The sequence below is a fragment of the Grus americana genome, chromosome 2, assembly GCF_028858705.1.
Source record: "Grus americana isolate bGruAme1 chromosome 2, bGruAme1.mat, whole genome shotgun sequence".
Classification (NCBI taxonomy): domain Eukaryota; kingdom Metazoa; phylum Chordata; class Aves; order Gruiformes; family Gruidae; genus Grus; species Grus americana.
The window spans coordinates 30,330,259-30,342,786 of record NC_072853.1 but is presented as its reverse complement, the minus strand read 5'-3'; the positions used below and the strand labels follow the sequence as shown (position 1 = coordinate 30,342,786).

At 36.5% G+C, this 12,528-nt stretch overlaps 1 protein-coding gene across 11 annotated transcripts in view; it reads left to right on the top strand.

The window, feature by feature from the left end:
• RALYL (RALY RNA binding protein like) overlaps window positions 1-12,528 on the top strand; it is a 391,973-nt gene that overhangs the window by 272,830 nt on the left and 106,615 nt on the right. For 2 of the 11 annotated variants that reach the window (XM_054817869.1, XM_054817865.1), the window contains exon 1: window positions 4,016-4,142. The exons of the other annotated variants lie outside the window; for them this stretch is intronic. In XM_054817869.1, coding sequence (XP_054673844.1) covers window positions 4,106-4,142 — 37 coding nt within the window. In that variant the 5' untranslated portion in view covers window positions 4,016-4,105. Of the gene's footprint in view, window positions 1-4,015; window positions 4,143-12,528 lie in introns of those variants that run through there. 11 annotated transcript variants of the gene reach the window in all.

Below are 12,528 nucleotides of genomic sequence, written 5' to 3'. Positions count from 1 at the left end.
TTTTACCAGTAAAAGTGCATGTCTAGTGCATAATTTTAATACATCAATAATTGTATCATGGAGTGGTTATTATGTGGAAGAGGTTATGCTGATCCCCACACATATCATTTATTTCAAGAAAAAAAAAATCATATTCATAGATGTAATATTTTCCTAGTTGACATCATAAAAATAACCATAGTGGAAGCCTTAGAAGGATATTATCTAAGAAGACTCTTTGGGTGCATGAATTAAACACTGAGAGACAGAACATACTTGAAGCCTCCCCCACCTTCCTTTCTTGTCTAAGATCTCCTCATTAAAAATAAAATTGAAGATATAGCTCAGACAAAATGTTTATTGATGAGTAATATGTGACATTCAAGTCAGCAGTTATAGTTGTAAAATATCTGTATCTTTTCTTTTCCTCTGCTTAAGAAACAGTTTGAGAAATTTACTGCAGTATTGAGAGAAAAGCTCCTTATTGGGACCTGTAGGGTGGGGAGGAGAGAAAGGAGAGAGGTGACGTGGGATGTGCAGATGTGGACACAATTAATTCTAATAATTAATATGTAATTAATATTAATTTTACACCAGCAACGATGAACTGCTAAAATTTATTCCAACAGACTGTTTTAAGAATATTTTAAGCTCTCATAATCATTTAAGATGTATCTTTTAAAGACAAGTAATAAGCTTAATGTGACTAGGTGATTTTTGTTGCTCAGCGGTTCCATTCATTTCTTCCCACCTCACTAAGCTTGCTGCATTTCACCAGTCATATGCAAGAGTCTGGCATTTTTTAAAGCTGTAATAATATGAAAGTGAACAGAGAACAGTGACATAGAGAAACAGGAGGCTATAGTGCCCACTCAAAGCTAGCCAGCACATATCACATACATTTTTGCGATAGGTTTTTATGAATAGACCTAGAATGATTCACCAAACAGAGTGTATTTACATTATTTTTAGCAAACGCATTTCACTGTACTGAAGAAGTAATCAGAGTTGCAATTACCACAAAGTAAAATCAATAAAGACTGTGTTTTCAGAGATCATTGATTTGAAATAAATTCATTCCTATCCCATGAAATTTCCATTTAGTTTATGTTTTTATTTTATACCATTACTGAGATATTTGCATACAAATGCATTGTTGTAATAGAATAATGTACAAAAGAACAATGGAAAAATATACATGCTGTTGCATGTACTATATGTAATATAATATGGAGAGCTAGCAATACATGTCTAGGTAAAACACATGATAAAAATTAATGAACAATTAGCCATTAATGATAAGGAAAAGGAATGATTGCTATAGTTAAGATCTAATGTGGGCTGAGGAAGAAGATTGAGGACATCTTACCACATCAATTAAAGAAGGAAAATTTGAATTGAATAATACAGATGAGAGCTGTCGTGGTTTAACCCATCAGGCAGCTAAAACAACCAGCCAGCCATTCACTCACTCCCTCCCTGCAGTAGGATGGGGGAGAGAATTGAAAAAAAAGTAAAACTCATGGGTTGAGATAAAGACAGTTTAATAGGACAGAAAAGGAAGAAAATAATGATAATGATAGAATATACAAAACAAGTGATGCACAATGCAATTGCTCATCACCCACTGACCGATACCCAGCCCCTCTCTGAGCAGTGATCACTGCCTCCCAGCCAACTCCCCCCAGTTTATATACTGAGCATGACATCATATGGTATGGAATATCCCTTTGGCCAGTTGGAGTCAGCTGTCCTGGCTGTGTCCCCTCCCAGCTTCTTGTTCACCTCCTGCGGAAGGCTCATGTCTCCTCGCTGGCAGGGCTGAAAGTCCTGAAAAGTCTTTGAATTAATTGTAAACACTGCTTAGCAACAACTAAAACATCAGTGTGTTATCAACATTATTTTCATACTAAAGCCAAAACACAGCACTATGCCAGCTGCTAGGAAGAAAATTAACTCTATCTCAGCTGAAACCAGGGCTTCAGGTAGTAGTAGAAAAAGAGCTTAAAAAAGGAACAAAGATTGCTACAGGAAGCAGCAAAATGGAGGGAGACCACAGATCTCTCTAGTCGGAGTCAGATCACAGACCTGATTCTGTTGGAAGTTAACTCACAGAAAAAAATAAAGTGGGAAAACTGGGGAATTATCCTCTGTGCATATAAATTACTGCAAAAATACTGATTTCAATGGATATAAACTGCACAATGCTATTAGAGTATGTGGCATGCAGGGTCTTTCTACATGGTACAGACATTTTGTCTGCCGCTAAGTTTAGCAATGATTAGCCAAACTTTTTCCTTCCTGTCACTGTTGATGTGCTTTGCAATTTCCCACCTTTCTGATGACCTCCACAATAGAGGTGGTGTTATTTCAACTGTTGCATTTTGAGACGACTGTAGTTGAAATACTAAATAAATCTTATAAATGGATCCGTTGCTTTCACTTTCTTCAGGCTACACTTTATCCTCAGCTATGCTGATACAAATCCAAAGCAAATGAAAGGATATGTGGTCAGGTTTTGACAGAGGGAGGAAAAGTAGACAAATAGAGCCAATATAAATTAAAAATTTCACTTCAGTGGTTAGAAGTGTGCTAATGTGAGGATATGTGAATACTGAACAACTGAAAGGAAAATTAAATAATGCTCAAAGCTAAAAATGATTATACTGGAGATATAAACAAACATCTGAGAGGGAAAAGAAGATAGAAAATATAATTTTAGGGTAAGTAGTTTGAGAAAGACATTCCTTTTTTTATTCTTTCTTTTTTCTTTTTTTTTTTTTTTTTTGTGAAGAAAATAACTGTAGGTCAATATTTTTAGATATGGATGCTGCAAACTGTTCCTGTCTTTGAAAAGGATTGGGTTTTACTTTCTGAAACACAAATGATCCATAGGCACCAGATATTAATCTTTTTCATCTAAGCCAAAGATATTAGCTTTAGATTTCTTTTAGCAGGTTAGAGACCTGTTGTCAATCTATGGATTTTAAACAGCAATAAGACTATTATTATTTAACAAGACATTTCAGTCACTATACTCATTATTTTTCATTACTGCACCCTCTATCTCTAATCTGTTGACACTTCTGTATTTGTGGTATCTGGGATCAAGCTCTGAAAACGTGAAGGGCACCTCAAAACATTAATTTCTTAAAACATTAAGAAATACTTTCACACAATTTTGTTGAAGGCAGATTTATTGCTGAATGGAGTTTCCACCTCTATTCCAGCTCCATAGTTGCCACTGACATCGTCTTTCTTGAATGTCATCATACCTCTCATCTCCCACACACAGCGAGAATTTTTTCCCCTTTCCCCTTCTCCCTTTAGGAAAATGTCTGGAGTCTTTGAAATGGTGACATACAGGTATGTGGAACATCATACAATGCTGCCACTTTTTTTCCCATGACCTTGTGATTCAACAGATTAGTGGGCAACGAAGTAGTTATAAAAATGAGCAATCAGCAGATTGTTGCTTAAATAACTTTCCCCACATTAAATCATTGAAAGGTAATGCAGAAGTAAACATAGGCATAAAAAAATAAATATAAAATTGCATTTTATATGTTATTTCCTGAATAACCTATTCATGAGCTCAGACCTGCAGTCAGGATTTCATTGATCAACATGTGTTGATTTTTTTTTTTAAACAGTAATTTTGCTTGAAAATTTAGCCCAAAATATTTTAATGTCGTTGTATGCATAATTCTAAGACCTATCAATGAAAAGTTAGTTTTTATTACTTTCTGAGATCATTTATGCAACTTTGGTTATATCAGGGCTTTTTTGAGGAATCTCGATGTCAGACTATCGAATAGCACATTACTCCACTTTGATTACATGATTCTATATGCTTTCTGGATCTTATTAGCTGCTATTAAGCACATTTGAAAACATATGAAAATAAATATATTTTGTCTCTGAGCTTTGTAACAGAGAAAATAGTTAGAGCCCAGTAGCATCTCCCCTGGATTTTAGGAGAATGGTATTACCCTGCCTTTCTCTGAGAGATTGCTGGTTACCTTCTGTCAGTGAGCAACTGTCTCGCTGCAAAGCAGAAGCACGATCTCATCTCTTTTGTCTGTGTTCAAGGCAATTACTTCTTAGAAAGTGGAATTTCTTCAGAATGACTATGTACAAGAGCAAACGCAGAAACCAAAGATGTAAGTAAATTGTAAAGTTTTTTTAATGTTCTTGCAGAGGAGGGAAAATAAATCTCCAGTTTCGTTGAACACCATGGTTTACTTTACCCTGCTCTAGTTAAATAATATCAGGAAAGCAGGAACAGTATTCCCTGCCAATTATCCCAGTGTATCTGTATGTTAAGTGCATGAAAGACCTTTAAAATTTAAAAAAAAAAAAAAAAAGCTCACTTGTTACTATGGAAACCCTCAGTGAGTGATTGCTTTATAATATCAACAAAGAAATAGAGATCAAAAATAAGTTTAGTTCAGCACAGCATCCTTTATTCAGGGCTTAATGACTGGCTAGCTGTAGCCTTTGACTTGACAAGGTTGACACGCTTTCACTTGGTGGACTTTTTTATGTGATTTGCTTTAGGGAGCCAGCGATACCAGAACTTTAAAGGCAGTGATTTTATTTTCCTTCACCATAACTTTCCGAAGAATCAACTAGCTTGCTTAAACCACAGAAACAGAAACTGGGGGGCAGGGAAGCATGCATGTGTCTCTGTTGTGCATTTAAGACACTCCAGCCCTGAACATTCACTGGCTTCTGAATGCATGATTTTCCAGTCAAGCAGCTGTTTGACTTTTTAAATTGCTATGGCATCAGCTGGGGGAATATCAGCGCCAATCTTGTCTCCTCCAGAACATTATGGAGGGGTGACTGAGGCAAGTAAAAATGAAGTGCTGTGGGTCAGGTCATGAAGTGTGTGTTACTGTAAGGAAATCTAGCAAGAGGCCAAGTTATAAATGGAGAGCATGTCTGAGGCTGAGAAAAATGCTGTTCCTCTAAGAAAAATGCCATGCAGGGACTGTGTGCTTTCAGGGAGAGAGCAGGAGGGGATGAATATCAATTCAGAAGAAGATAAGTTTGGACTTTATCTGGACAGGAGCATTGTTACTGTTCAGAGTTGAAGGTGTATATACAGCTATATCACTGACCTCGGTTTCTGGTCCTTAGAGCTTAATCTGTACATGTCTCCAGTTTTTCTTGCCCAAAACAAATGGATGTGCTGCATGTAGAAAGTTTGCAGGACAGATCTCTGCTAAAATAGCTGCAACAGAAATCAATCATTTGCTTCACATTCAAATAAAATAAATTATCATAAATTTTGTTCCTGTAGCAGCAGTGAAAGAAAATTATTTATATACAGGCAGATTATAATTAATCTAGTTCATTTTAACATACTAATTACTCTCACTGTTATTATGTAAACCAGGAGCTCTTTCTATAGCCAGCTGCATTCTTGCATTCTCTCCTGTTCAAGCCTGGTTATGGTGCACACTAACAAAATTTGTGACTGGGTAGCTGAGTTGTTAGTTTTTTTGTTGTAGGGATATAATCATTCACAAAAACTGCACGAGATGCTTTTAAGAATGCTTTTATGAAGGCAACCTGCCTTCTTCCCCTTTTCCCTCCACCCCTGCTGACCCCGAGGAAAATCTGTGATTTGCCAAGGAAAAAAAAAAGAAAGAAAAAAAAAAGAATTAAACATAATTAGAATCGAATCTGTAATTATGAGGGTGGCTGTTGCAATGTTTTTTGGTTTTAGAATTGCCTCTGATCTTAAGATCCTAATCAATAAATATCTCAATAAAACTGCCACCGTTATATTAGATACTAATACTATATACATAGATGCTTCATTAGTACCTCTCAGCTAATTAGCAGCTGTAAAAGTCTTAACAGACAAACAAAACTATTTGATTAATTTTGATACTGCTTCTATTCATATCACTCAAAGGTTTTTTGATGGATAGATTTCATCTAAGCAATTGTTATTCTGAAATAGTGGTAGCAGCTCTGTTAAACAGTAGAGAAGTACTACATTTTCTGTCCATTACATTTAACATGTTCTATTTCAAACTTGAAGGCATTTTTGGTGGTCCTTAATAAACAATAATAAAAGATATTTAGTATATAATTTCCAATATATGTAAGGTAAACCTTGGGGTTTATATCTCCTGACTACCTCTCAATAAAACACTTGAAGATCTGGCATAAAACGAAAGTGAGCTTTGTGGGTTTTTCTTATTCATTGAAGTTCTGCTTCTGCATTTGGTACATTCTGAACAGTATTGTAAGCATAGGTTTCCTAGCGCATTTTTTTCTCTAATGTTTGATGAAGAGCGTAAGGGCATTTTGTACTTAATTTAAAAGCACATCAGATTAGAGAGGAGGATAGAAAAAATAGAGACATGATGACCTTTTCCTAACGTAACATATAAGGAATGCCCATTTCCAGTTTCTGTCCCAGGTACAAAACTGTTGCCAGATGAGTAGATGTTAAAAAATGGGTCTATTTACCTATTTGCATGAATAGGATAAAGGTTCTCCATATATTTTATTCAGCTGCAGGATCATACATAAGATTTCTAAATTCAAAACTAATCTTAATGTTTCACTTTCATTGTACCTTTGGTTTTGATTCTAGTCAAAGTGGCACTCACATTAAGTAGTTAACATATTTATTCCATACATGGTTGCAACTAATGAGAATTAAAAATAAGTATCGCAGTAAACTGTGGAACTTGCATCACTGAATAAACAAAATTCAGATGCAGGCTATTTCTATATGTTTGTGTGTACCTACCTACACACATACACAGAGTCTCCACGCGTACATGTGTCTGCACACCCAGATATACAGCATGCTTTGTACTTAATTCAGAGCGTTATCTAACTGATAGGCCGAGTTCTCATTTCATTGCACGGACCTAATGACTGAGTGAGGGGAAACCATCATAACAAATGCAATCTTATAAACACTGAAAAACTGGTAAACACATGTGGTAAAGCTTTTCTGAAATAAAAGGTTTGAATCTTTGACTGACCTGCTTTAGGGCTGCAGCTGCTGAGGAGGATGGTCGGGGTAAGCCTTGCAGTAGGCTGCTGTGCACATGTGGGTCTCCTCCATGGAGAGGCAGTCGTTCACATCTTCTGAAGATGCCATGCCTCCAAGCCTCCAAGCCTCTCATGAAGCAGGTAGCAGGCATCCATTTTTCACCAGGGTCTTTCTCGTAGACTTCACTGTTACAGGAATCAAGGCAGACTACTACCCCCAAAGAAAATAACATTGGAAAAAAATTACATCTGTAAACCAGAAATTAATGTTTACAATTTATTCATGGTTAGTGTAGCTTCACAACTTAAATCAGGACCACATTGTGGAGGGTTGTGTATGAAAAAGTGAAAATACGATCCTTACCGATGCTTCAGTCTAACACTGTAAATTTGACTTGGAAGAAATGCAAGAGGAGACAGAGACAGTAACAGCCGTGTTTCGAGGAAGGTGCGCAACAGCACTGGGAAGAGATGTCAGAGCGATGCCTGCAGTTAAGAGGCTGCTGTGGGACTTCCCTGCTACACATCTGAACAGGGGGTCAGAATGTTAAGGCGAAGATGGAAATGATAAGGGAAAACATAGGACTTATCTTTTACTTTTTTCAGCTTCATGTTTTTGGTGCTTAATGGGATCTGTTCGGTGTGTCAACGATGACAATCAGAGTATAATAGCAGTTGAGGTAAAGAGCCGTTACTTTTGAATATTAGGAACCATTGATAAAGTCAATAGTCATCATAAATGCAGCTACAGATCCTGTCCCTGTCCAAGGGGTGAATTCCAAGGCATCGATCCCAAGCTCATTCATGACAGTATGAAGAATCCTGTCAACATCAAATGGTCTTGAAATTATGCTCCAAATACTTTAATGACTTCTAACATGGCTTGGCTACCAGCTCCATGACAGTATCTCTTTTCACTGCATAATATAGTTTGCTTAGCTGAAATAGTCATTGCTATTTTTTATGCTGACATGCTGTGAACAGTAATTTTTTTTAAAGTATCATCCAGATCTTGTGAAGATTCTGCTTCTTTTAAAATCAACAGATGAATAGTTATATTACAGGGGGTTTTTTAAAGTGTAATGAGAAGAGAGACATTATATTTCCTTTTATTCTGACTATTTCTCTCTCCCCATAGGAGACATGCCACAACTTTACCTGTAATTGTCAAGTGGATTATGATTCTTTGCCCTCACTCCCCAACTGTGTTTGTGCAGTCCTAGGCTTCCCTGCATGCAGAGCCCTGTAGAAAGTAGTATGTGCATTTACTAAAGGGTTAAATTAGTTATAGTAAAATGAAAGTAAAATAAATGATTTTTTCAAAAGTTATGCAGGTAACTGCTACAATGTAAAATGCACGTGGCTGTCGCATAAGGTCACAATACTTTTGGTTCAAACTAGCGCAGTATTTAAAGGTGTGCTGTCCACAGGTGTCACCTGATGCGTGTTTTTCAAGTATCCTTGTATTGTTGAAGAAATCATTTCTTGTGTACTGATAACATCTAATGAGAAATTCTATGAAATTCCAGTTTGAACGAGTATTTTGTCCTATCAGCATTCTTTGATCTATTGCCTTGCCTGATATATTTTCTTTTATTGATAAGGTCCCACTTGCCATCTTTTCATCACGGATTTGCTGTTCTCATCTTCTTCGTCCACCTTTACAGAGAGCATAATGACTTTCAGCCTTAAAAAATAGAGTTGGCATCTGTTGAGTCTTGCTATATTACACTTTGATCAGCCCATGATTACTTCCATCTCCTTTTTGCCTCTTAGGGCAATAAAGACCCCCAGTACTGAGGCTGCTGCCACTCAGAGAAAATAGCAGCCTTTAATACAGTGTGTGCTAGGAGTTAAAGTGACTGGAAAACCAAATCTCATTGGGGAAAACAAGTGTAGTTACTGACCCAGATCCATATAAGAAAACTCTGCCTCTTTCCCTAAAACATCAGAGACCCAGACAACAAGGGAATATCTCTTCAGCGTGATACAGAGACAGCTTTCTTCATGTAAAGCTATCCTAGAATTGCCCCGGGATATTCCTATTGCTGCATACCTTCTGAGGAAGTAGAGTTCAGTGCAATTAAGTGTATCAGTAATAAGGCCGAGCAAGAAGCCATTCACCTGCAGGAGTACAAATGTCATTGAATATTCACATCACATGGATAACATCTTTATAAAAAAAATAAAATATAATTGCTACTCAACAAGTCAGGGGCTTCAGAGATGTAAGTGCTCTTCTCGTAGCTTTGAAAGGAATTCACTGTGACCTGAGAAGGTTGGCTTGTTTGAAATTATTCATTTCCCAATGTTACTAAGCAGTAAAACTTAAGACATATGTCCCTCAGTGAAGCAACAAGGGTAAATAAGCTACAAGTGTCTGTGTAGACTTCTAAAGCAGACATAGTTTTGCTGTTTCTAGACTGTACAAGTGAATAAAAAGTATTGAAAAGTAATTTTTCAAAAAGCATCTTTGCGCGATTAATACTCTGACCAAACCCTACACACACAACTCACGTGATGCTCCCCGCTGCTCAGTGGGAGTCTGCCTCAGGAAGAAAAGTAGAATTTTTGTCCCTGTAGAGTAAATGCTGGGAGGAAATACTAAAAGTGAGGAGAAAAACTTGGGGAATAGAGAACTTACAACGTATCTTGAAAAAGGGGAGAGAAAGGAATAAACAGTACAAGTACAGATTCAGAAGTGACTTCTAAAAAAAATCGTCTGAGAGCAGAAGTCAGAACACCTGCAATGCAAGTGGAGAACATAACAAAGAAATCAAACCAGTCATTTCAGTATTATGAAGGAGAAATTTAGGGTGGAAAAAACCTTAATAATAGCTTTGGCTTCATTAAAAAGGTTATGGTTTAATGTTGGGAGGGGTTTCTTTATTTTGCATAAGTAAGTAGAATAGTGGACAATGTACAACATTTCAAGAAAAAGAATAATTGGAAAGCTAGGGAGATCTCATAAAAATACATCAGCTATTATTAAGAATCATAAAAAGGATATTATTAAAAAGATTAACATATGCAAATCATGTAATTTGGATTATGTGATTTGAGGTGTATTAGGGGAATCAGCAAATGAATGTACTACACCATTGAAAGTTTGTATTTGAAAGGTCATTGAAAACTAAGAAGGTATCAGAAATATAAATGTAATGCTGGTTTTCATGCACACTTCTCAGGCCGGCAGCAAATGTTGCTGTGGTCATCACTAACATAATTTATCATTAGCAAAACAGCATTTACTGTATGTTGGTTAGTCTTCTACAAGGAACCAAAACTTACAAGTTCTGGGACTGCACTCCGGTAATGACTTGAGATCTGGGAAAACCAATAATAGTTTTAAAAAGTGAAGTATAGTAAAATAACAATCAACAGGTTGAAGATATCATAGTCTAAAGCAATCCATATAGAAAGACAATTCTGGCTCTTACACCGAGCAAACAGAAGTCCAGTGGTTAGAGCCTAAGGTTAGATGACTGCAGGCTACGTTAAGATACACTTTTTCTGAGTGTAATCAGTCATAGAGAAAATTTACTGAAAGTACTTGCCATTTCTCCTCTCCATCACTTAGATTTTGAATCAAGATTGCTCACCTATTTTATAAAATCTATTTTAAACATGCAGTATGGACCTGATGGCAAAGTATCTATTCAAACCATACAGTGTATGTGCAAGTTAGAAAGAGTATTATTCTCATAAAACCTCTAAAACGTATAAAATTATGGAAATCTTGAAGGGACTCGAGGCTTCCTCTGTTAAAATCTCTGTACTCTGCTGTAGCAGTGCCCTCTACCTGTCTGCTAAGAAAAAGGAGAAAAACCCTTGAGGGGTTTCAGAACATAGAGAATCTGCTCCCTTAAGGGAAAATCTGCTGTTGCTTATTTTCATATGAAGTACCAACTCTATCAAAAGAAGTACTTGCATGACTGCATATGAAGGCAATACAAGTCCTGATTTTAAGCACACTTTTATTTCTTTTCATAGCCAACCTGATTTTTCCCTGTTCCCTTTCATGTTTTTTCTCTGTAGGAGCAGAGCAGGAAAGAACACCTCCGTCCTACCTCCAGTACAGGTCTTAACTTCAAGCAAAGCTTATACCTCTGCCTCTTTCTATAGTCAAAACTGCTGACAGGCTGAAATGCCAGTCTTTCTGATATGTGCAATCTTTTCTCAGTAAATCACTGAGAATTTTTATTACAAAATTAAACATACAAAATGAAAAAGCAAAGGACTTCTAATAAATGCTTCAGTGACATACCTCTAACTGTAACCAGCGATAAGACCAAGCACAGTATGTGCACATTGACACATTCACAAGGAAAAAAATTGTAAAGTTTTAAAAAATACCTTTCAAGTCTCTCAAATTATTATCCAAAATCTAATAAACCATTAAAGGGATATTTGCTTGTCGTGAAGCACCAGTCAAGACCTAAATGTGACAGAAGGTCCAGTATTTTTCAGCATTTTTTTCAGCATTTTTTATCTTTGAGGTTCTTTGACAGTAAAATCCAGAAACATTTCTGGATGTTACTTTGGAAACATCCCCCCTCCTCCCATCGTACACAGCCCAGAGGGGACAGAGATCTCAGGTACATTAGAGTAGTCTTAAAATGAAGTCTGTGAGCACATACAATCAATATTTTGACTCCAGCTCCTATTTATGGAGCATTTTTAGTTTTAAAGAGCTCGCATTTTTAGCCTTAAATTTCTGTTTTCCTCTGTTCCACTTCATTTCTTCTGTTTTTTTGTCAGTTACTAGTGTGTTAAACATTCTGATAAATAGGCTGTGATGTCAGTTTATGTTGTGGATTATGGTTATAGATTTTTCTGCCCCTGCTTAAAACTAAGGTGGCATCTCTTCCTCATTGTCTTTTGCAGAAGCCTGCAGTGATCTCTACAAACTGTTCTTTGTTTTCTCTCAAACTTTTCACGGAATAAAGTCTGCCTAGGGCCATGCTTCATAATAAATAAATAAATAAATAATGAATACATATTGTATTATAAGACTTCTTTTGACCCTGGTGAGTTAGAAATTGCCTTAGAAAATCATCCAACTGTAATTCTTTAAATAGAACAGCAATTGTTCTCCAAATTGCTGGTATCTGTCTTATTAATAGTTTCCAAAGGCCATTCTACTGCTGATTTTGGTTCACCTCCAGGTCTGTCATAAAGCTGGGTCTATGTGTGACCTTATAGCCTGGTTTTACTGCTTGTATTCAGATATTATTTCCTTAGGACTCACTGACGGTTTTGCACAGCTATTTGCAATACTTTGGTTTTGCTATATTATTATTGTGTTACTGCAGGGGGACACGTGCTATCAGCACAGAACTGAAGCCTACTGCCAGAGAATCTCAACACTCAGCAGTCTTGTGTATTATTCTGAAAATGGTCTTTCCATTTTATGAGCTATCTTTTTTGAAGGGAAGATTTTTTTTTAAAAAAACTTACAGTCTATCATTTAAAAAAAAATCAGGGAGAGACTGGTAGGGTTAGTAGGGAGGTACCTTC